Source organism: Melospiza melodia, chromosome 24 (assembly GCF_035770615.1).
Source record: "Melospiza melodia melodia isolate bMelMel2 chromosome 24, bMelMel2.pri, whole genome shotgun sequence".
Classification (NCBI taxonomy): Eukaryota; Metazoa; Chordata; class Aves; order Passeriformes; family Passerellidae; genus Melospiza; species Melospiza melodia.
The window spans coordinates 2,488,413-2,513,984 of NC_086217.1; the positions used below are offsets into that span (position 1 = coordinate 2,488,413).

Sequence of the window (25,572 nt, forward strand, 5' to 3'; positions counted from 1 at the left end):
TGGAGCCACATCAGCCACTTGGAAGCACCCACCTTAATTTACCTGGGTCCCTCAGAGAAGGAAGGGACTTAAAATCAGGGCTGACTCAACAATGAGGGTGACAAAAAGGAACAAAAAAAAAAAAAAACCAAAAAAAAAACCACTTCCAAAACACTCAAATAGACCCCAAAAGAATGACAGCTACTATGAGAACAGCACCACAGAGTGTGACCAGGCACCACGAGAGAGACAAGCACGGTGGCGGTGGGATGTGCTGTACGTACCCCCGACGAGTCGACAGGCAGCTGAATACAGCTTAACTGCCCACTCGCTTCTTCTCGCTTGGACATCTCCTGAAGGAGAAACGGGGGGAAGGAAGAGGGAGGAAGGGGAAGGCGGGGTTCAATTTTCAGTTTCAACAGCAGGACTGAGTGGGGAATCAAAAAACACAGGAGAAGAGGCAGGGAAGCAGAAGGGAAGGGGGAGGAGGGCAGTGTGTGGCTACAATGGAGAGCCAGGCACTGGATCCATTCCACTCAGCACAGGGAGAGAGTGGGATCTCAGGCAGAAAGAAGCCCTTTGAAGGGACCAGCCTTTTACCCTTTAAATTAAGTGTTTAGAACAGAGCTTGCTTCAGCTCCTAAGTGATAATTGTGCTAATGAAACACCAGCTAATTATTGAAAACATGATTTTTTTTTGCAGCTGTATAATAGCATCTTTATTTATTATGCCTTCATTAAGCAGCAATGGAGGTTTTTAATGAATGTTTGATTAACATAATATCAGTGCTCTTGCAGGTGAAATACCTAGTTTCAGGAGAGACACAGTCTGCTGTGAGTTCAGATCCGTGCTCAGTCCTGTTAGTGGAAACACCCATTTGAATCAGCAGTTTAAATCAGGGGTCTGCAGCCAGGGGGGCACAGCCCCATCCTGGGAAATCTTGCAACACCCATGACTCCAACATTTCACAGCACCAGAAGCCAGCCTTTCCCCGCCCATTTGGAAAACAGACATCATTTTTCACCTTGTTGTGTTTCCCCTTGCTCAGGGGTGGCTCTCCCAGTATTCCTCAGCATTTTTCAGCAGTGTGGCAGTGCCTGGCCCCGTCCCATGGGGCAACAAGAGGTTCCATGCTGAAGCAGTAGGGCACAATTTATCCCACCAGCTGAATTTCTTGCCTACACGGCAATGGATCTTTTTTCTGATTGCTAAATTGTGACAAAACTCATCCCAGCCTAGGCTGGGATGAAGAGTTTAAGGACTTGCCTGCAATGTGATGGACACTTAACTTAAAGTCTTTGCTTGTAACAGAGAGAGACATGGAAAAGCCATTGAAAGGGAAAAGATGGAAATTTTCCTTTCACAAGGAAAATCCCACTGAAGCCGATAGGAACGCAACAGGCAAGGGGAGCAAGAAAAACACCATCCAAAATCCCCCCTGCAGGAGGAGGGACTGTTCCCTTTGGTGAAAGCTCAGAAGAAGTTGAACATCTGTATTTCCCCAAGGATGCTACCTCTAGAGAGCAAGTAGTGTCCTGCAGAGAAAAGGATGGAGAGGCTGCAGGACCTGGGGTGCCAGGGAGGGAGCAGGGCACAAAGGACAGAAAGGATCAAACCCACGAGCGAGGACGGATGGGCACAACAGGACACAAACTGGGAGGATTACCAATGGAAAAATACACCTTGGAGATAACACTGTTAGGAATTCCCTCAGGAGAGGAGCTTTATGCCTGACTAAGAGGAGTCATTCCTTGCTTCAGAGAGAAGTCTCCAAGGCAGGCACCAGAGTGGTCACGCAGTAATTTCCAGTCAGCAGCTCAATCAAACGGAGTCCCCTGCTCACCTTCCCCGCATCAACACCAGGGTCCAATCCAATCAGGGAATGTGCAGTCAAAAATAACCACATGGCAAAAAGTCCTGCCTGTGCCTTTTGCACAGTCATGAGAGAAGCTGGTTAAATGAAACATTCCAAATTAAAGGAATTAATTCCAAATTAAAGGAAAAAATGGGGGGAAAACCCCCTCCACCTCAATCCTGCAAAATATACTGCCCTGTATTTAAAGTTTGGAAGAGGCCCTTTTAGTTTTTCAGCTGCTTATAGTCATCTGCTGCCTGGCAACCGAGGCTGCAAAGCCATGCACTAAAATTAACGACGTGTTTGTGGATTGAGGAAAGGTACTCAAGGACCAGGGAGATAAAGGCAGCAGCCCCAGGATTGTGTTTCAGCCCAGAAATCTGAAGGAGAACGGAAAAAAAAAACCCAACAAACTCAACTCAGAAGAGTCAAGTGCAGACACGGGCAGCAGACGCTGGGGTTTGTTTACAGCGAGAGATGATCTCTCTATTAATTCTGCTTAGGAGAGGATCCTCTGTGCTGGCTTGCAAAAACCAGAATGTGATCTGTTCACAAAGCTACACACCATCAAAGCTGAATAAACATAAACCAGCCAGGCCAGACCTGGAGCCTGACCTCCAGAGACATTCACTCCCAGTCTGCTGCAGGAAACCTGGGTTGAGCCAAGGGCTCTCTTGGAGCCATTGCACCTCACTGGATGAATGCAGAGAACTCAGAATAACAAGGATGTGGAAGGAAGATTATTATTAAAAAGCTATCATTAAAGCCTGAGATATAAAATAGCAATGTAATCAGAGTCACAGATCATAGATATATGGTGTGAGTTTGTTAAAATTGTCAGGGCAGAGCAGAACTGACAACCCGGGTTTGGTATTTGGGGGCTGCACTGGTTCCTGGTTCCTGTGCTCGCCTCAGTACTGGCATGGGCATCACTGGCTTCAGGCTGTCCCGTTGCTGTCCCAAATCCAAGCAAGCAATTTACACAGCACTTAAAGCACATTTCAGCTTACACAGAAATCCTGGAGCTGGCTTGGACAAGCCCAGTGCTGCTCTGGCAGTGGAGACATGGGGCAGTTGATGGGGCAGCCCGGCTGCAGAAAACAGCCAAGAGCAAATTTGAGGAGTGCTGCAGGCACTTCCCTGCCTCCAGGGGAGCCATACCCTCAAGGACATCATTACTGGAATAAAACCACAAGGCATTAAGGCAGAACATGTCTTTTCAGGGAGTTGCACCATGGCGCAGCTGGCCACCAGGCAAGGGATAATTTGCTGCCCAGGAAGAAGCGTGCTGCAGTGCTGGAGCAGGAGCATCTCCTGCATGGTAAACCAGACAAGCCAAGGAGCAGAGGAGTCAGCCTCCCTTAAGGGCCAGGGGCTGGCAAATGGGCTGCTGCATTTAAAGGCTGCATCTTTTCTCTGCATAGTGGGTGCAGAGATCCAGGTGATCTCCTGTGCTGGTGACCTTCAAAGATCAATTTGCCAGACTGAACAAAGTTTGGGTTTCGAAGCTGTCACCAGGAACAGAACAAGGAGCTTTGTACCTCTTCTCACTTGGGCAAGGGAACATTTTTGGTGTTTGAGAGACTGAGCAAAGGAACATTTTGCTCTTTGAGAGAACCCAGCAGTGATTGTCCCTTTGGCTGAATGGTGGGGGACATTTACAGACAGAAACAGCTACAACAATAACAATTAAAAAAGAAAAGTACCATCATGGAGAGAAAGAGACGATACAAAAGAAAAAAATTATTCTTGCTATGTCCTGGTATGACTCCATTAATTTAACTCCAAACTTCAAAAAGAATAATGATAATAAAAACTGTTCTGTTGGTAGGGTTGCAGGATATCATAATACATATGCAACAAAACTCAAATATTTATTCATCCCAGAATGCTTTAAAAAATCAGAGATAGTGTTTAGAAGCACAGCCCATATAAGCAGACCCCAGTGAGGAGTTTTAGGTTGTATTTACCCCTCCAACCAATGCCCCAGACAGGGTATAGGGGTCCCCTCCCCTTATGGGTGTTCTTGAACAGTTGGAAAATTTCTGCAAGGAGCAGATGAGCATCACATGTCCCCCCCTCTGAGGGGTACTAGGTGTACCCCTGCACACCCACACCAAGCTGGAGAATTGGATTGGCAGTAGGATGGAAAAAAAGGTTGAGCTCAAGCCTACATGCCCCCTCAAAGCCTCCAGCAATGCAGGATGTCTCGTGGAAGCTCCCATTGTGACGAAGCAGATGGCAGAGACCAGAAATCATGTACCTTAAAATACGCAGAGCATTGCAGGGCTGGAAATTGGAAGAGCTCCATGAATGCATACCATGAAAAAAGATAATCGTGTCACTAATCTCTTACCAGCCTGTGTAAGTTTTCAGGAGGGGCCTTTAATCTGGATGACAAACATGGCAAAAACTGTTTCAAAGGGACTGTCATAGCAGTGATCCCATCCGCAGTGCCTGACTCACACCTCAATTCCCACTCCTGCATTAATGCTAACAATGCCTTTCATTTAAGCCCTTCATTTAGAGGGTTTGCTGTATTTAATTACACCATGGCTACAGAAACAAAAAAAAAAAGTAAAAAAATAAGAAGACCTAATATTTTACCCCACTTTTTTCCCATACCACTTCTGTCAAGGTATTGCTGTCCACCTCAGAAATCAGATTCCAGGATCTGGAGGTCCTAAAACTTGAAAAGAAATCAAAGGCACAAGCACGAGGACATTACCTCTGTCTGGAAACCCTCTACCAGGATGGCCACCAGCAGATTAAAGAGAACATAATTCCCAAATGTCATGAGAGCGATGAAGTAGAGAGCAGCCCAGGACGAGGTGGAGGCCATGCCATTGTAAAGGACCTTGTTCCAGTCTTCCTGCGTCAAAATCTGCAGAGGGAGAGTATCAGGACTGTGGAGATACTGGAGGATAGCATGCTGGGTATCCACACTCTGGATAGGCCAGACAAGCATCCTGCTTTTACGGTTTCCACTGTAGCTGTAACCACAAGAAGATAAATCCCTTCTGAGCCAGAGAAGAGAGAGAACCAGAGATTCCCAACCACCAGCAAGGACCTTGTGCAAATTGCCCTGTCCCCCATATCCAGGGACAGCCATAAGGGAGGATAACATGGCACTGGTCAGATCTTTCCTTTGGTCAGCCAGAATGACTGAAAGTCCTCCACAGATCCCAGGGTTAAAGGGCCCAGAGCTGCTAGAACAAAACCCTGCATATATCAGCTTTAAATAAGATTCCATTATTTGTCAAAATACCACTACAAATGGTCCTGATCTCCTCCTTTCCATCTCTTCCCTCCATATTTACTTTCACCCACCCGGTCCATACCCTGCAAACACAAGAGCCTCCTGACTTGGCAGCCCCTCCTCACCAGGGTCCTGATTTAGGCTGGAAAACAGCCTAAAAGCCCCCATAAACCTGCACTTGTGGTTTTGGGTCATCTTTCCATGGCATGGAGCTTCACTAAACTCTCTCGGATGCACTGGAAAACAACCCCAGTCTTTGCAGTCTCAAAACGCCCATCAGTTGTATTTTCCATTTTGTACCTGGAAAACAGTGACGATGGCCCAGAGCAAGGAGTCAAAGTTCTTCCTGTCAGGCAGAGTGTCGCCGTCCCGCTCTGAAGCGAACTTGCAGCCGAAGAGGTGCATGCCCAGGATGCTGCAAATGACAGGAGGCAGGGGCTCGACAGTAAGACCACCACACAAGTCAGTAATCATACAGCAGGGCGACTCTCTCCTGATTTCACCTGAGCTATTCCTTTTTATGCTTTTTTAAAAAAAGATGGATCCTTTGTTCGCTGAAAAACACGCCTTGAGATCACGCAAATCAGTTGTGAATTTAGGTCAAATCTGTCAAGGAGTTTCAACCAAAAAGTATGCCTGCTCCTTGTTTTTCTTCTGCTTCATTTTTTGGAAGTCAAAACACTGTCTTTCAACATTTTCTAAACAAAATGTTTTGACTTTCTGTTTTGCAATGACACATTTTCAGCAAAATATGCTTCAACTGAATTAGGAAGACAAAAAGGGTTTCTGTGAAATGCCTGAATAAGACATATCAGGGGACTCGAAACAGCTTTTTCAATTTTGACAGAAGAACAGAATACCTTTCATTATGGATAGATACTAAAAGAATAATCTGCTTTTCCCTGCTCTCTGCTAGTAACCTGAATAATCAAATTATTTACAGCTCTACTGAGTACCACGCCTGCAAATGGCAGTTTTGGAGTCTCACTGGAAGAAGGGACATTATACCCTGGAAGAGACTGTCTCTCTTCGGCCTCCCAGTGCCTGCATTGCTCAAACACCACAGCTGGCTGTAAAAAGAGAACAACTCTTCTCAACTCTTCTCAAAATCTAAAAATACAGAGCTACCCCAACGGTGTTTCTAACATTTCTACTTGTCTGAAGATGAGGCCATGAAAAAGCACAAGCAGCACCATGACATTCCTTTAGGAATATCATCCTCTTCTTGGCAATATTTTTATCATCAAGCTTTCTGATAGTTGGTAAGCAACGGGATTGCCGTCTTGTGGTGATGTCAAGGAATCATCCAGCCTGAAAGATCTTCTTTTTGAACCATTTTGCAAAGAAATCTCATCTGGCTGACTGAGAGAATTTAGGGCAGCAAACCACAGCCAGCAGTGCTGCTCCTGGGACCGTTCAGCTCAGCCACATTCTGGCACGGACTCTGCCGCCTCCTCATCCCACCACAGGATCCCGTCTAAAAACCCAGAGCATGCTCAGGACGGGGAACTGGAAACACTCACCTAAAGATGAAGATGAAGAGCATCAGCAACATGCAGAAGGTGGCCACATTGTCCATGGTCTTCATGAGGACAACGAGCTGGCGTTGCAGCGCCGGCATGAAGCGGACGAGCTTCAACACGCGCATGAGGCGGAAGGTGCGCAGGACCGAGAGCCCCCCGCCCTGCTGGCCCACGATCTCCCACACGCTGAGGAGGACAGAAAGTGTCAATGCAAGCTGACAGACAAAGCCTAATTGTAAAGGCCCAGCGGAGGGGCGGGGAAGGGAAGGTAAAATTCAGAGAGAAGAGAGACGGAAAGTGGGCAGAGATGTGATGCCAGTGCTCGTAGAGATCTGGACTCTGTCCAGGCTTGCAAAGAGCAGAGCCCTACTTGAATGTCAAAAATACGCCTAGAAATCAGTGACTGCAGCTGCAGGGGCAATTATAGCCTTTGCATGTGCCAAAAAACCAGAGATACTTAACTGGGCACTGGTTGTGCCATTTGGATCCCAGACTGTCCCAGGACATTGGGACTGATAGCTTTCTGCTTGAGCCTCTCTCTAAAATGACCGTAAAATAATCCCAAGATATGTATTAGCAATCGTGCCTAAGTGCATTAATTAGAGAGAGAAGTGTAAAGTGTCACAGGAAGGTATTTATGCCAACTCTCCATTACTTTCTGTTTAATTAAACACCCAAATGAGGAGAAGCACACATAAAGAAAGCTCAAGGTTTGTACCTAATCACCACAATGATCCCATCAAAGATGTTGTATGGATTCTTAATGTAGCCAAAAGGACCATAAACAAGGACTTTCAACAGCATCTCCAGGGCAAAGAGGCTTGTGAAGACGATGTTGCTGATCTCCAGGGCATTGGTAAGTTCCTCCGGCTGGGGAAAGAAGAGGAGGAAATTGAAAAAACAAACAGCCAGCTCCGTATCCAAAAATCACACATGAAAACACAACAAGCCCCAATACTACAAGTGCAAGAATACTGATGCTAATGATGTGGTGAGAAAACGGCAATAGCTCACTCAAAGCCCAGGAGATAGAAGGAAAATACTTTCAGAGTGTTTAAGGTTTAGAAGTCCATTGTAAATTCAGCTGGTAAATCAGGACACGGACTTCACGTTAATCAGAGCTTTAGTACCACCTCAGGAGGTTCAGGCAGAAGTGGCATGTACTGAGGCTTAATGCTTTGACATCCCCCACACTGATTCTCCTTATGCAGAAGGGAAAGTCAGGCCATTTTCTCACATAAATATCCCTTTAGGGCCTGTCTTTTTATTTAGTAGCTCATCAAAAGATTTGAGCCAAGATTTTTCAAAAGCAGAGATCTGAGGTGATATAACCAAAATGGCTCAAAAAAAAAATCTCATTACTCAAAAGAAATCTCATTATCAAGTGGCCCCAAATCTGCAACTGAGGAAGGGCCCAATGCTGGCATTCCAGACAGGCAATCTGAAAATAGAGGAATGAAACAACCACAAAAACTTATCAAACAGACCCCTGGTAGTCTTAGACCTAAATTAATACCTTTAATGTTTTTTTAGCATGTTTCACAGAGGGTTCCCAACAATGCCTGCAGATGCCCAGTGCTTCAGTTTCCCCAACAGGTGGGCCGGCATTATTGGAAAATATATGGCAGAAGACAAAATCCAGTGGTGTAGTCAGTGCAGGATCAGTCAGCAGCAAGGACAGAATCACCACACAAGATCACTTCCCCCCATTTAACCCCAAGACACAGTTGCAGCTGCTTGTTTCTGCTGAAAGGCTTCATTAAAACCAGAAGCTGACATCCTGCTGGCAGGTGGTGGTGGGGTCACATCAGCAGCGCTAAGGCGGCGCACGGCCGTGGGCTGGCACAGCTCACCTCACACCTCACACACAGGGGCTGCTAGCTTCCCCTGGGCTAGTTTGGCACTGGCTGCTCTAACTTATAACCACCGATGTGGTTTTAGATGCCTGGACGATAACCATGGTGGGTTATGGCCAGATGTGCATACAGAAGACAATGTGCAACACATGCAGTTGGCAGCACCTTCCACTTACATGAAAGACATTCACGACTGGCCAAAAACTTCCTGTGACAGACCAGGAGCTGCCACATCACAGCACAGGCTGTAGGGTTTGACTTGAGGTGACTCAACCCTGACATGATGGCAACCACGAGAGCAGAGACCTCAGGGACAGGATCAACACTTGGTCAACCGTGCTTCAGAGTCTCAAAAAACTACAGTGACCAAGGGGTTCATAAATACATGCTGGCAAAAACCACAGATAAATCCATGGAAGCATTCAAATATTTGTTTCCAAGAGTTAAACTACCCAGGTCCAGCCTTTGCAGCTCAAGTTCCTCCAACCCAGCTTGAGGGTAGATGGGGACACAAATTGGTGCGATGTTATCTCAACATAGTAGTGAATCCCTGAGGACTTGCACGGATAATATCCCTGCACGGATATTGGCAGGAGCTTGTGATGACACAGGATAGCAAAGCAGGAAACAGCAGCATTTAAAAGAAAATGTAATAAAAAAGTAAAAAAAAGAGGGTGTTGAACACAACTTATACCTCAAACATCCTTGCTGAAGAACAGATCCCTTGGCTAGAGTTTGCCAAACACATCATGCACACAGCCCAAATCATCTGCCACTGATCTACAGCTAAAATACAAACGCGGCAGCTCCCAATATTAAATTCAGCCATGGTTTAATGCCATAATACCTATGGGAACACTCAGACACAGGGTAATAAATAGGCCAAGAACTTATATGTCAAGCTGCACCTCAGGACAATTTGAAATAGCTACAATTCTACATTACTCACAAAAAAATGCCAACTCATTCATGAGTGCCTCAGTGCTGAGGCTCTGTGCTGTTATTAGCGATACTGCAGTGATACAGCTGGAAAGGAGATGTGTTCCTGGAAGCTTTCCTTCTCATCCATCAGCACCACTAATCTGGACCCTGAAGGGTGATTTCCACCCTCTCTTCCCCCTCTGCAGTGGTACAGTGAAATCCAACTGGAGCCACAGGCACAACCCAGTTAAACCCCTCGCCCAACATCTCCCAGAGTCACAACATCCCTTCCTCGTGGGGGCTGACATGGAAAATCCAACAGCCCTGGAAAGGGATGACATGTTAATAGCATGGATTAATGAAACTTTGGACTTCACGGGCACTTTCTAGTCAGAGATGCTGGAATGTGCAAATCCAGATGGGAGGTGCTGGCAGGGCATAGCTGGGCGATGTGGGAAGGCAGAGGGGGAGCAGCACTTACATTACAACGCTCCCAGATCCTCAGCACACACTGCAGGGGCTGTGACCCTTCTGGCCCATGAAATTTCCCTCCCAGACCATCCAACTCAGGAGATATCCAACACCCAAATAGCCCTGGCAGTGGCTTGTGAGGGCTATGGGTCAACCTGTGCTGGCATAGCAGCAAAAAATGTACCTGCCTCCCATTACTTCACCCCAAAAAAGTTGCCTGCCCTCCTACTCCTCCTCCACACACTCTTTTCCACTTCTCTTGCAGGAAACAGTTTTCAATATCTGAGACACGGGGCAGACATAATAAAAATGAAGAGCGGGTACTCCTGAACCAGAGATGAGAATTAATATCCAAAAAACTAATTGGTCAAACTGGATTGAAAGAGAAAGGGAAAACTTCCATGTCATCCATGCAGGAAAAGAGAAGAGAAGATCCAGAGCAGCCTGGAGCTCTGCTGGCGTGGTAAGTTGAGCATCTACTGGAAGAACATCCCACTCTGACCTGGCTGAAATCCACTGAGTTATTATTTTGCCTCGGGAAACCACACATCCCTAAACAGATGAGATGGGGTGATGCAAATTACTTGGGGGATTTCACAACCATCTGTGAAGCAGGGCATCCCCTCAAGACCCTCAGTCCCACTCAGGGATCCCCAGGGCGGCCCATGAGTCCCCTGAAGCAGCTCATCATCCCTTGTAAGGGACACAGAGCTGCAGCAGGTCCATGGGGGACCCCTGCCATGACACCACTGGGATTTATTTGTACCAAGAGAGGGGGGCTGTGATCATGATCCTGCCCCGGGGAATCTCAGCCAGGCTGTGGGGATTCAAACCCTTCTAAGAATGCCAGCTATGGGATTTTCATTCAGCCATAGATGTATAAGATAATAAGATTTTTTATAAGATGCTTCTACTCTAGAGAAATCACAAATATGTCTGAGACCTCTTTCCTAAGACATCATTATAGTACAGCAGGAACATGATTTTGTCTTCCATGGGAATTGAAATTATCAATCCATTCCAAACAGGAATTCAAAATTTCAAACTTGGGAAACTAAGACACAATGCACAAAATCTTAGAGGTTCTTCCCACTATTTCACTCCCCATTACTTTATCCCTTTGCTCTCTACTGTAAATCAACCAAAATTAAAAAAAAACATAAATAAAAGTCAGCTTGAAGAAGAACATGGAACTTTTTGTTTCCCCAACTGTCATTGGGAAACCAATGGGAACCATTAGGGAGCTAACCCCCCAGCTGGACATTTCGAACAGCTCAGACAACAAACTCCAATAAAGTTGGGGGGTTTTTGAGGCCAGTCCATTGAAACTGCTCCTCTCCCACAAACAGCTTCAAATGTGATAAACTGCCATTTTCTGACAATAACTGTCTAATCAAAACACTATCGACCAGCTCTAGACATGAGGTACCTGAGAGACTGGCACACAACCAGCTCCATGGATCCTCACTGGGCTGGGAGGAAAACAGCTGGCAAAATCACTCAGATTTTCTCTCTGAGGGCCACAACTCAGCAGCTGGGGGAAGTAACATCATTCCTTTGGCTAAATGATATATTGTGGGGGGGGAAAAACCTTCCAGGACCACCCTAAAAAAGACATTTTTCAGGAAGCAGAAATTAAGGTGCAGAGCCTGGGGTTTCTATGCAGCACGAAGCCTCTGCCCACCACCCCCATTACAGCACAGCTGCCACAGCCTCAGCTTCTCCATTAAAAGAAGAGTCTGCTAATTCTCTCATCAGTAGCAGCAGTGCCTAATTAAAAGGAAAGCATCCTATGATTAAACAAGCAACACACAGAAAGAGCGAGATCCAAGTGTAATTCAACTGTGGTACAAAACACCAGCTCTGCCGACGAGCCCTCAGTAAATACTGAATTTTGTTTACAGGACATCTTGCTTTGCTGGACACACAGATATGTTGTCCTGGATAAATCATTCCCTGTTAGCCTTCTGTTTGTGTAGTGTCGATTTGTTGATGTACCAAACAGCACACTGACAAGTTGTGGCAGCACAAGAAATCAGAGCAGACAGGGCAGTGCTGCTCAAAAAACCACGGAGCATTGCTGGGGCAGCAGGGGGATGTGAGCCTGGGCACCCACCCAGAGCTGATCCTGCCTGGCAGGAGGAAGGACGGGCAGCCAGGAGGGCACGCTCCCTGCACCCTGTCTGCAGCAATCAGGCAGGGCTGTCTGGCACCAGCCAGGGCACTGCCAGGGGGGACGGCAGGAAGCAAGGGAAGCTGTCCCCAGAGTGCCTCAAGGGATATCTCAAAGCTGGACCAGCACCTTGCCCTTTTTTGGCACTCAGAAATAGGCTGAAATGCCCTTCTTTCTCTTTCTCCCCCCCTATTCTCAAAGTTGAGTAGAAGCTCAATGGCAGAAGTGACACACTCCATTTCTGTGTGGGCACATGCCTCCTCTCCCTGCACGCAGGGCTCCAAGGTGCTGCTCAGCAAGCAAGGCTGTGGGCACTGAGTAGGGAAGAAGGCCATGCCAGCCCCAGGGTCTGTGATCCCCAATTTCTGTAAAACGAGCCCTGATGCTGCATGAAGTGCAACCAAGTGCCCCGGCAAACAGTGCCCTACAAGGCTTCCAACTCCTGCCTTCCTCCAGCTGTGACCCATTTAGGGCACAGGGTCTTCACCATCATCATCATCAGACCTGCTCCCAGTGCCGTGGTATGGCTGGCACATATCCATCCCTCCCACACTCCCCTTGTCCAGACAATGAGCTCCAGGATGCAGGCAAGCCTGATCGTGTCCAGCCCTTGGTCCTGGGATGCCAACACAAAAGAACAGAAGCACCCCAGGGTCTTTCCTCTCTGTCTTGCTAACATTAAAACAGAAAAACCCACTCTGTCTCACCACAGCGCAGAGCGAGGGATGGGACGACCAGCCAGGAGGCAGATCCCTCCTGATCCCAAGGGATATCTTTGAGATATTGCTCTGCTGCTGTGAGAGTATCCAGAAGACCGTGAAAACTTCCAACCCATTCAAACTGCTGCAAGAATAAGACCTTTCTGAAATCATTACCATGGCAACTAGGAAAAATAACACAGAAAGAAAATAGCGACCTCAGCTATTTCACAGGAAACACCAACAACATTTTACTGACTCATCACTTGCAGATTTCTAATATATATACATAAGAAAGAAAATCAAATGGGTCACACAAAGATAGGATTTTCAACTTAACATTGCTCTGTTAAGATCCTCTCCACCCTCCCTATGGGTGCAGACACACACCAGGTCCAGCCCAGAACAGAAGCCAGACCACAAGTCCTGGGGCAAAATGCAAGAAATTCTCACCAACAGAAGCAGCTCTTAATTAACAAAATGAGGTGCCCTGTCTTTGCCCTCTCCCACGCTCAGTTCCCCATGACTGATAGCTCATGGCTGTGTCCTCATTCAACCCACAAGCCTTCTCCATGCACTGCCCCTATCATATCCACATTAACCCCTTGTATCAGTGCACCCACTGAGCCACGACCATCCAAAATACCACTTCAGCTCCCTTCAGTAAATACAGCTCCTGTTGGCTCAGGAGCTGCTTGTGACTATAAATAGAAACTCAATCCACACATATTTTCAGAAGTGACATTCATTGTCTTTGGGGTTCCTTCAAAGGTATCAGGCTTTAATGACTGTCCTGTGTCCAGCAGAGCAAACCTGAGCCATGGTTAATCAGGGTATGATAAGCTTTGTCTACTTGTCCTTTGCCAACTTGGTTGAAGAAAACAATTCAGAAAGTAGGAGGATTGCAGCAGGTTTTGCTCTGCTCCTCCTGGGGCTGGAGACATGGAAAAGGACAGCGTGCTCACTGCTCAGTGGGCTGGAGGACTGCTGGGATGTTCAGGATTTATAGGCATTTATTATAAGGAAATGACTTTTCAGACAAGTTAACAAGTCCAGCTACATCCCTTCACTGCATGGGAAAGAAGGATTTGCTTACGGGCTGAATGGAGGCTGAATATTTCATGCCACAGCAAGTAATGCTGTAAGAAAGGGAGGAAAGCAGCTTTCATTTCAGAGAAATCAGAGCTGTCTGCACAGGAGGGATTCCCCTTCCATCCCTTCTGCTAATCTTCTTGTCTTCCACTCAGCCTCCCCCATTCCAATCAACAAGTGTCCCTTCCCAGCCCACATCTGCAGAGAGAAGGAGCTGAGTCCTGTGGACATGGAATCTCCTGGTGCAAGACCTTCCTCTCCAACACGTCTTTGTTGAGGAACCATGGCAAAAAACTGAATTCCCTGGCCCCTATTGCCATACAGGGCACCTGTCTCCCTGCTCCCACCTGTCTGCCTCGAGAGTGGGGTGCAAACAAGGGAATGAGCCCCAAATTTGATGGAGAATTTCATCGACCCACCCTGAAGGGACCTTCCATGGACCACGGATGCCCAGACCCATAAACAGGGCCTGCAGACAACATCCTCCTCCACCAAGTCCTGCAGCTGGGCTCTCGTTATCGCTCTCAGGAGGGACAGCATATAATCTTGCCTGGATTCCTTATCTCTCTCTGCTTGAGATTTCTGGATGAGCATTATCCCAGAAAATGCAAGAAAAACATGAACCAGCTCATCCCTCTGCCCAGGTTTCGCAGGAGCTTAAAATGAACAAAAGCTGCATTTCTACTTGGTCACACCTTGTAAGTACTTAAGATTTAAAGCCCTCTATTTCTGGTTAATCTAAACCAAGTTTGAAACTTATCTCCCTATTAGTACTTGAGAAGGGACCAGGGGGAGGGAGGAAATAAAAAGAGGGAAAGAAAAATGCTGTCACTGTAGAGCTCCTGCACAGTTCTGCTGAACCTGGATTTCTGATGCTGGTAACACTATCTCTAATGCTGACAGACATCCATGGGGGAAAAGCCACTCATTTCCTAACATCAGCAAAAAAACAATTATAACAAAGAGCTGAAATTCAGCAGAGATGAGGGAAAAACCACGCAGCTGCCGCCCCCATTCCTGCTGGGGCTGAGCAGGGTGGGAATGGGCTCTGTGAGGACATGAGTGACAGCAGGTCAGAGTCACGGGTGCCAACAGCACTGGGACAAACCTCTACCAGGAGAACTAAGGAAAAATACGGACTGATCCCTGGGAAAACACCAACAACCAGAAGTGCTTACAGATGAAAGCGCTTGTGGTGCAGGCTGAGGGTGCTACAGATGCTCTAGCTGAATTTCCTGGATCCCACCCAAGGGGAACAACCACAATAATCAAAGAAGGAATAGAAAGAAACGCCTGACTATCTGCATAGAGCAGCAATTTTTCATCCATACAGGGATGAAGCAAGTTTTGAAAGTGCACATCATTCTTCCATTTCACCTAGCTGGAGTCTCTTCTCAATGCTGCCTGGGCAGAGATAACAGGAGGCAATGGATGGCAGCTGAAACAACAGCTGTAATGATAGGATCTAAGGTAGCCCAAGTATTTCCAGTCTCTGAACTAAATTAACAGGAAACAACTGACACTTATGGTTCCCCAGCCAGGGAGCTGAAGAAAACTTCAGCAGGTGCCGAGGAATCTATATAGGCTCATCCCTAAAGCATACAGAGAACTGATTTATCTGATAAAAAATATAACCTTCCCAGTTACATGAAACCCCATTTAATTTTCAAATAATTCAGTCTCCAGAACCAGGATAAAGTCTGCTTTGTAGTCACAGTCATTTTTTAATGACTAAGAGGACCATGACATTTTTTATCCCTGGAAGAGCTTCACAAGCGGGTCAATTAAAACATCTTATTGGAAAAAAATGCTCCCAATATTCCCAGTTAGATTGTGCCTGGGCCAGTCTGACCCTCGCTGCTGGGCCAAAGGCAGCAACTGCGGTGTGTCACCCCAGAGATACCTTGGCTTGCTGGAGATTGCAGCTGGGCACTGAACAAGTCCAGGCTTGTTAGGAACCCCGTTTACCTCAGGAGGAAGGCTTCAGGCGATGGTGAAGAGAAAAAGGAGAGGATTCTGCTGGAGGGTTTAATGTCCAGAGGTTTATTCCATGGTTACAGAGGTCTGAACGTGAGCAACTGCTCCAACAGAACTCGGCCGCATGCTCTGATCACCTTTTTAAGCTCAGGGACAGGGGGAGGGGAGGGACAGGTGAGCCACCAACCAGGTGAGAGGGGCAGGGTCTCAGGGGAAGATGACACCCAGACAGGCCAGTGACCCCTGGGCATAGGGGCATCCTTTGAACTTGACCAACCACACGACGCCTTGCTGGAATGTTCAGCCTGATTGACAGGACTCACTCAGCATGGGGGCAAGGGGGAAGGGAGAGAGGTATTGGCACACCTGGGGGAGTGACCTGGAAGGCCAAAATGGGACATTACAGCACACACACAACAACATCTGACTTTCTACAAGACCTCAGAAACCCTTCCAATCCCCGAGAAGCAGAAGAACCCCCAAGGTCCATAAAAAGAATTACCCCCACTAACAAATAGAAAACTGGTTTTGAAGTCGGTAATCCTAGCGATTAACAGCTCTGATGTCTTCCATTAGCGTTGGATGATGACTCCTCTAGTCTCCAACAACAAGCCATTAATAAGAGTAATTTCTGCATAAGCAGGAGCTAATTGAATACAGTGTGTGCAAACCCATAGGGCACTGCATTTGCCTGCTGTGGGAGTGCCCCTTGCAGCTGGAGTGTCGAGGAATTACGTTGATGGTAGCTCCAAGCCCTACGTTGGGCAAAGCCAGCAGACGCTGAGCTGCCAAGGCTTTGACTGCTTGGCTAAGAGCAGCTGGCACAGGGCTGGAGAGATGTGCAATGGAGTTAAATAGAGATGTGGGAAGTGCACTTCAGTGGAAGTGGAGATACCTCTATAGGAAGAGAAGGCAGTGCATAAACACGGGGCCTTGTGAGCTCCTGGGAAGAGCCCTGGGCAGATGGAGGTTTTCCAAGGAAAGGCTGTTTCATTGATTCAGGCATGCACACACCTGTGTAAGTGCCATTCTAAAACAAAGTCTTATGAATCAGACTCATATGAGGAAGTATCAAATGAGAAATTTCACCACAAAGCTGGTCTGTACCATTCAGCTGGAGTGAGACAGCCAAGGTATAGGGTTAAGGAGTTCAGCACCAGTTTGCATCAGTGTGTGATGCAGAGAGCCCCCGGAGCAGCACCAGCTGGGACATGGACATGGGACAGGTCTTTGAGTCCCTGCACTCACAGGAAACAACTTAGAAGAGATGCAAGAGACACCAGAAATATTTTACAAAACAAAAGGATTCCCTTCCTTCCTGACCTGGGGACCTGACACAAATCCATGCACATCAAAGAAGCCACAGTATGTGTGCCCTGGATTGACCTGGCATGGAGCCACAGAGGCTGGAAGGGACACGGTGCTGTCCATCCACAGCTGCCCAATGCAGCCAGACAAGGGTGAGCTGCAACCAGTCCCCAGACCTCCCACAGCCTCCTCAGGAGGTGAACCAGCACTGGGCAAGATCTCCTTTTAGGATATAGGGATGGTCAAAGGAGCAGCCTCCACACATCTGACAAATCTGCAGCTGCCATCTACCAACAGCACAATATTCAACTGGGCTTGAAGCTGGTGGGGATTGGGATGCTCTTGACCACCAAGTCCTGGGAGCAAAGTACTTCTCATCCCAAATATGCCCTTATCTTTTGAGGCAGTGCTCATCCAGGGATCCAGACCTGCTACTCTCCAGTCTGCCCAGAACTTTGCACACACAGGCACCCTGAGACCTGGGCACCAACCTGTCACAGCCCCACTGCCCAGTTCCCTTACACCATTTCTCCATGGAACAATCCAGTTTTCCTCCCACATGGAGAAATCAATCAGTGGGTGTAACAGCTAATAATTTCCAGTTACCTTCTTCCCTGCACATTGAATTCAGGCAAAAGCAGAAGTACATAAATACCATTTGGGTGACTGTTATTAATACTTGAACCTGCAGCCTAATGGTTGCTCCATGCTGGCAGGTTTTCTAACTGTTCACCTCCCCTCTCCATCATACTGGATATCTAAAAATTTAATGTTCTTTGATGCTGATTAAGACAACCCTCTTGTTCTCAAGCCTTGACTGTTTACATAAATAGATACTTTAATGCATTTTGCCAGCAAGGTTTCCTTTGACTCCTTGGCACAGATGGTTGCTATTTCCATGCTGCAGCAGCTATTAGATCGTAATGTTAACAGTGACAACTCTACATCATCTGTACCCTGCTCCCTCCCCTGCAGCAGGATGTACCAGGAATTCAGCTTGAGATACTGCCATGGGCTTAGGCTGCTCCTGTTTCCTGCAGAAGGGATTTGCCCACCTTGGCTTCGGGCACTGTGGCTCTGTGGATCCCTACAACAGGCTGCTGTAGCCAGGGGTCCTCCAATGGCTGCACTTATGCTGGGGACACGTCAGGCATTGCCCCATCCCACTTCCTTGAAGAACTGCCTCCCATGGATAATGAGCTCTTCTCCTTGGGTGCTGTCCCAGAGAGTCATTCACCCTTGTCACCACTTCAATTTGATCTTAAAAATCAACAAAAGGCTCCCCACGGGTCTAAACCAATTCTTCCTTCCTTTCAGAGACACCAGGGTTTTGGATCAATCTAGATCCAAGTCCACACAAGACCCAGGCAGGGATTTGAACCCGTTGCAGCTTTGGGGAGGCCAGTGAAGGACTCTCCAGTCTCTTTCTTGTTAACAATGGCAAAACACCGCAGAGACAGCGACTGAAATTCAAGGGCTATTTAAACAAAAGAATATGTAGGGTATAGTTCATACAATGAGAGTTCAGACAAGGAAACTCAGAACAGCCAGGAAGCTCAATGTGAACCAGATTTTAAAAACAAAAACAAAACCCCCAAAGCCCTTCCTCAAGGAAGCCCTCGCTGAATTCTTTCCCCTACTGAGGAGTCCAACATCACGCCTCATACTAAAGCCTTTGCTTTTCACTCCAAGAAAGGAGTTGGAGGAAATAAAGGAAAATAAAAGCAGCATATTATGGAACAGAGCCTGGCTTACAGCCAGGGTGGGGGGGAAAGCAGCACAGAAACCCTCTAGTTTAGCAGCACATTTTACTCCTGCTCTGTGGCAGAAAAATCTTTTGCTAAGCCGCAGCTGTTTGAACCCACAGCGCTGCAGAGGCTCAGCTTCCTTAAGGCGAATCAGTCAATTGGTTCAACAGTGTACTTAAAATCCCCTGAGTCTACCTTTAAATCACATTTATATTCCTCTACCCAAAGCTAATAGTTCCTACCTGCATTTTGCTTCATCTCTGTAGAAAAACAAGCTATTTAGCAGCCACATTAATAATCTGTGGCAATCTGGTTGTCATTTCCCTGATGGAAAATTTCACACTGCTGCCCAGCAGCCGCAACGTGGCAAGTGCTGCAAGCACCTCACACTGTGCTGCTCCCTCTGACTGCAACTAGAGCCAGAAAACAGCAGGAGTTGGTTTTGGATGGGTGGGGTGTGGAGGAAATACAGAATTACAGCCAGTCAGGTGTACCTGCAGCTCAGGCATGTGCAGGAACCATGTGGCAACAACCTGGTGTTGAGTGAGAAAGTCAGCTCATGTCAGAAGGGGCCTAGAGAAAACCCAGCTCTTCAAGCTTCAGCCATGTGATGGTAAAATGTGTGTTGACAATTTACAGTGGAAGGTGGCTTATGGAAAAGAGCATTGGGTGGAAGAGGAGGTTCATCCAGCAGCCCTGGCCATGGGTGCTCAATCTGACCAGGCTGACTGATGGGTGAATACAAATAAGCAGCAAGAGGTGGGGGCCAGTGCTTTCAACACACTCCCAATTCCCACTTATTTGTATGTGCCTTCAAAGAACCACTATCATCTTAAATATCACAACCAGGCCTACTCTGGTTGCCTTGTCATTTAAACAAGGGACTAAAAGATTTTTCAGGTCCCTTCAGGCTGCCTGTCCCAAGGTGAGATGTCAAACCTCCAGAGGAGCAGACTTTTCCCCCTGGCTGTTATGAGGAGCTCAGCTCACCAGCTCCTGTCCTGAAGTCCAGGATGGTCTGGTGGTCCCAGAGCTGCTGAATCCCACCCAGCATTGCTGGGGCCAGATGGATGGGCATCTTCCTTCTTCCTTTTGGGTAACCTCCAGCCTGTCCTTCCTCTCAGAGAGGAGCAGCCCCTCTGCCAAGGGGCCTCTAAACAACACAAGGTTTTGACGTGACACCTTAAAATAGGCCCTTAAAATATTTACCCTAATATAGCCCACTGTGGCCAGGGCAGCATGTGGAAAACCCAAGAGGTAAATACTGTCTAAATAAGCAGAGAGCTTAATATAGAAAGTCATGGAGTCAAGTACTCTTCAAGCACCCTCACATCTTTGCAAACATCAGTCAGTAAAGATAAATTTGACATGGTTGATCACTCACACTTTTAGGAAAGGCTCTTCCAAAAGACAAAAATCATGTTTCAGTGTTCATAATCTCTGCAGGAAGGCCTGGTCCAACATTTTGCCCCTCTAATTCCTGCTCTCATAACTGTCAGATTGTGAAATTGCCAACTCTAAGCCTTACGAGGTTACAAAGAAACACCTCTCTGTTCTCTTCTGCCACTTTGAGAAGATGAACTAATAAAAACAAGCTCTGCTATTCCTTCCAAGTGCCTAGGAGAAAGGAATCTGGAACGATAGTAGCTTCAAAATACCATTAAAGAAAGCAACCACCCACGGTGTCTGGAGTACCCCCACGCATATCAGCTCCCTTCACCCTTGTTACCCAAAAACCACACAAAAATCTGCCTCTTGTCATCCAGACGTTTGCTGGGACTCACCACTGGCCAGGGCAAAAACCAGAAACCTCCTACCCCACTTTTCCCAAGGCAAAGAATTAAGGAGTTGTGTTGCACTCAGGGTGTTTGACGACGGGAGCTTACTCAGGCACCCATCCCCAGTGGGGTTGTTCCCCCACATGGGAGACCACACCAGCATCTCCCAAAAACGCTCCTGGCAAAGAGCAACAAGCTTTGACAGTCTGCCCCTTGGGCAGATGCAGCAAAGACGCTGTGGATGTGCTTTCACCCTTCAGCCAAGGTAGGAATAAAAGTGTTTGTTGGTTTTTGTGAACCACCTCCTCCCAGCTTCTTTGGGATAATCTTCCCAAGATTGTTAAATAAAGGTAGAATCACTCAAGCTTCCCTGCAGAGCTCCCAACAAGGGCAGCAAATGAAGGTGAAACCAGCAGGACTTTGGAGTGCACCACTGTTTATTGTGAACTGAAAACAACACCTAGCCAGCTAGACTGCATCAGGGCATCAGGGGGAAGGTGCTGGCTGGAAGAGACACATTGAGCACAGCCACATCTCCCTGGCACTTGGTCACTGAGGCATTAACGCCACAGGATGACAGGGGAATTGGGAGTTGATCCACAGCCACCACTGCTTCCACCGGGAGCTGGGGGAGAAACACCTCTGTGTGCAACCCAGCAAACAGGAAACATGCCAGGAGGGGAGAAAAGGGCAGCCACGACTTGAGAGGCAACGAGCTTCTCAGCCAAGACTGGTGCTAGCACAGGGGTGGCTGTGTCTTTCTGGGAGCCCAGAGCTCTGACATCCCAGCAGAAACAACATGCTGGGAGCTCTCAAGAATGGGAGTTCTTTATAACAAGGTCTTGCAGCATCCCTGCATCCCCACTAATAAACTCTTCACCCCAAAGGAAGCACGCACCTGCAGCCCCAAGACACGTGCTTGAGGTAGGATCAAGGACACCATGCCAGGCAGGCCTCAGCAGCAGCCACAAAACTCATGGGAGGCCACGGCATGCAAACCCTCTGAAAGCAGAGTTCTTGTCATGGAACATCATGGAGATGTTTCAAGAGGAACATGGCAACTCCTTTTCTTAATGACTATATACAGGGAAAGCTCTGCCAGGTGACAAGCGGCGAGAGGCTGGAGCACAGGCACTCTCCTGCCTGCAAGGACTCAGATAATTGAGCAAAGGAATAGCCAGTGATGAGGCTATTTTGGACTCATCATGCTGCTGCTGGAGCGTTCACTGAGGAGGCAAAGCCATTTTTTACCTCCTCTCCAAGGAGTGCAAATTCAGTAGCTCTCTGCCTGCAGCTGCACTGACCCCAGAGCTCACGGAGCCCACAGAGCCCACAGGTGCTGGCAGCACCTTAAGCACTGCCAGGCTCACAGTGACCTGGTGGCAAAGGACTGCCTCATCGCCTTGGTTCCCTCACCACAGACCCCAGCACCACCTGGTGCTGCCTAGGGGACACTGGTCTCAGCATGGTGCTGACCATCCCTGGTAGGGCTAGGATGCAGGAGCTCCCCATACCAGGTACAAGTCAAGGTGGTTGCTGCAACCTGGAAGCACACTCAGAGGAAAAAGCCTGCCTTATTCCATTCTGGGACCCTTCCCAGAGTTTTTTAATTCCTCTCACCCCAAACCATCCCACCAGCAGATGAATTCAGACTCATAACTCCATCTGCAACCCCTCTGCACCAGGAGCTGCCAGGACAGCACTCACCTGCTCGTGGTATTCGATCCCCATGCTGAGTGTGTTAATGAGAATGGCCACCATGATCCCACGGCCGAAATATTTGCTGTCCACTATCTTCTGGAAAGTCTCGCACACCACGTGCCAGAAGGCCAGCACCAGGTGGGCCCTCCCGGCCCGGGCTCTGCCCCGCTGTGGGTCTCGCTGGTCGCTGTAGTGCGCATCCTGCGTGAACTCGTAGACGCCGTCGCTGTCGGAGTCGGCCGTGTCGTTGTCGGACAGCTCGGCCTCGCCCAGTGCAGCCAGGCAGTAGGGGCAGCTCTCGGGGCTGCAGGAGCCTCCATCCAGCTTGCTGCAGGGGCTGGAGATCTTGCAGGAGCTTTGGCAGGGACCTGAAATGCCAGCAGAGCAGGGAAAGGGCAGCTGGGCAGCTGGGCAGCTGGGGGCTGCGGGAAGCAACCCTCACTCCCCATCAGCACCAACCTTTGCCTCTGACGTGACAGGCATTTCCTAAAGGGAAAAGGGCTTCTGCTGGGTTAAAACCTGGGCTTCCCAAGTGCCTTCTCTCTGTTTATGAAGCTCTCTTTGCTGCCCCTAGACAGATACCGCCCCAGCCGTGGACCCTGAGCGCACCTCATTACATCTCTAGCCATCACAGGAAGGAGGAAGCAATCGGTTCCCCCGGTCCTGGCAGGCTCCTGGCTGTAATTATCAGGAGGACTGTTAGCAGCCTTCTTTCCTGTTCCCTTTGCTGATGCTCCAAAACCACTGGCTTCCCTCTCCACACGTTGGCCTCGGTGGCAGCTGCCAGGTGTATCCTGGGTGAAATCCCAGTGGGATATTCCCCAAAATTCCCACCAGCTGGCTGCAAGGAGGCAGGCAATGCATGCACCTGACTCCTGCATGGCAGCACCCAGCAGTGAGAGTGCAAAACCAACTCAGAGCCCAGTTCTGTGAGTTCAGTCTCTGGGCAGCACTGGGCTGGGGGCAGGATTTGGTCTCTTCCCTGCACAGCTCCTGGCTGGAAAGGTCAATGCCATTGCAGTGGGGTGGAAAAGGCACTGACTGCCTGGGAAATCTTGGCCAGAAACACTTCTTGAAGGCTGGGAGTCTTTGGACTAGACTGTCCTGAACTCCCAAACTTCAGGATACGGAGGGGAAAAGAAAAATATCTTCACTTTCTTCAAGTGAAGATATGAAATCCCTGATCCAAGAAAGATGTCTGACTCTTACAGGCTTCCTGAGAAAATCACAGCTTTTTAATACTCAGCATCTGTGATTGTCCTTGAGCACTCACACAAAGCAGACACTCAATCTCCACAAGCCTTGTGTCCCACAGGAGCAGAGCTACACAGTACTCAGGTGTGTGATAGGACCCAGATCTGGAAGGTGTCCATCTGCAAGCTCTAGCTGATTTTGGGAGTACAGGATTTGGGAAATGCTCCCTGTAAATGGTTTAGGAGTGGAGAGAAATAATGGCATTTTGTCGTAACAAGTAATCTAAACCCGCCCTCTGCAAAGTTTAAAGCCATTCCCCCCTTCCTGTCACTACATGTCCTTGTCAAAGTCCCTCTGCAGCTCTCTTGTACTCTTCTTCTAATCTATGAGATGGGGATTGCAAAGAAAATGGATTCACTGAAAACCCTCAAATGCCCTGGATTATTGTAGATATGAAGTCTGGGAGGATGAAACCTCCCTCCTAAATTTGGCTATAAGAGGCATTAGGTAGGTCATAAGATTCCTATTCATCTCACCTGGAAAGCCATCACCTTTCTCTGTAACATGGACTGAGAAGAACCCTGCAAAAATTCAGAGAGAGAAAAAATTAGGACAAAAATCATATTTCTGGAAAGCAGCCCTAGATGTAGCTCCAATCCCAGCTCACCTGTGCTCTGTGTCTCCAGCAGCTTGTGCATGGTGCTGTATGGCCCGGGTGGGATGTTGAGGTTCGTCAAAGTGCCGCTCCCAGCACCCACCGCCGCCTCCGCCAAGTTCTTCTCTTTCAGCATCTCATGGGAGGTGCTGGAGTGCACTGTGGGGTACACCTTGCTGCCCACCACGTTCTTGGGGATCCCTTCTGGGCTTGGCAAACCGAGGCTGGGCTGTGTCAGGGATGACCGGCAGCGCACCGGCTCAAAGTGACAGTCGGCATGGTAGATGCTGTGCACGGACTCGGTGTTGCTGGGAGAGGCGCTGGGGGCCCCCAGGGAATTGGGTGCTGAGGGAGGGACCATCAGCCGGTTGGTGCCGTTGTGGAGTGAGCTGGTCTCCACATCGCTGATCTCCGGGCTGGCGCGGGGCGCTCGCAGGTTCCCGTTGCCCAGGTGGTAGTGGTGGTGGTGGTGATGGTGGTGGTGGATGAGGTGGTGCACGGAGGATCTCTTCCTGCTCCGGCGCTTCCTGGCATGCTGCTCGGCCCTCGCCTTGCTCGTGGGGCTGCTGAGGAAGCCCATCCTCACGCCTGCTGCCCTGTAGGCCTTCACCAGCTGCTTGCTGCCCTTCCGGGCAATGTAAACCAGGTACTTGAGGAGCTCATCATAGCAGCTTCCTGGCTCCGAGAAACTGGCAAGGGTGCTGGCGTTGGACAGGTAGCGCACGCGCTGCTCCTTCATCAGCTGGCTCTCACGCTGCTTTGTCTCAGAGAACTGCGTCGCTATCACCACCAGGCACAGGTTGATCATGAAGAACGAGCCCACCTAAGGGGGCAGGGGACATCAGGCACCTCAGTGTGGACGTGGCACCACACAGATCTGCTGAGGACAAAGAGCAGCAAACCCCAGCCAAGCCCACCCCCTGTGTCACCCAGCAGGGACCACTGACTGCGCTGACTCACCCCCCAAGCTCTCACCCCAGGGACTCCCACGCCACCCCTCCATGGAGGACGTCAGAGATCAAAGACAAGAGAAGATTATTTTGAAAAAAAATCTCTTGCTCTTTTAAGATGGTGTTTTTCTCTCTCCACAGACAGCAGTTGTAATTATCACAATTAGTGACATTACGATGAATGCGCTGCGCCTTTCTCATAGGAGCGTTTTTCTGCCAGTGTGTGGGCAGCTTGCGAGCAGATCCCTTTCCCCTGCTAATGGGATTTGCGGGTGACTGTTATGCAAGGGCATCAGCAGCCTGTACCCACAGCTTGGAGATTTTCTTTCCAACCAGGGTTTCATGAGGTTCTGCCTTCTGCAGAGCCCAGCCTGGGTTACAGGGAATTACTGACGTGCTAACGGGCTATCACAAACTGCTAACGTTACTCGCA

The 25,572-nt window shown here is 48.5% G+C and overlaps 1 protein-coding gene across 15 annotated transcripts in view; it reads right to left on the reverse strand.

The window, feature by feature from the left end:
- CACNA1G (calcium voltage-gated channel subunit alpha1 G) overlaps positions 1 to 25,572 on the reverse strand; it is a 149,515-nt gene that overhangs the window by 60,716 nt on the left and 63,227 nt on the right. For 11 of the 15 annotated variants that reach the window (XM_063175758.1, XM_063175757.1, XM_063175760.1 and 8 more), the window contains exons 8-15: positions 24,202 to 25,012; positions 24,071 to 24,115; positions 22,347 to 22,708; positions 7,336 to 7,487; positions 6,618 to 6,803; positions 5,395 to 5,509; positions 4,564 to 4,719; positions 264 to 332 (exon numbers count right to left, since the gene is read on the reverse strand). In XM_063175758.1, coding sequence (XP_063031828.1) covers positions 264 to 332; positions 4,564 to 4,719; positions 5,395 to 5,509; positions 6,618 to 6,803; positions 7,336 to 7,487; positions 22,347 to 22,708; positions 24,071 to 24,115; positions 24,202 to 25,012 — 1,896 coding nt within the window. The remainder of the gene's footprint in view (positions 1 to 263; positions 333 to 4,563; positions 4,720 to 5,394; positions 5,510 to 6,617; positions 6,804 to 7,335; positions 7,488 to 22,346; positions 22,709 to 24,070; positions 24,116 to 24,201; positions 25,013 to 25,572) is intronic. The other 4 variants (XM_063175753.1, XM_063175755.1, XM_063175752.1 and 1 more) reach the window with 1 other exon arrangement.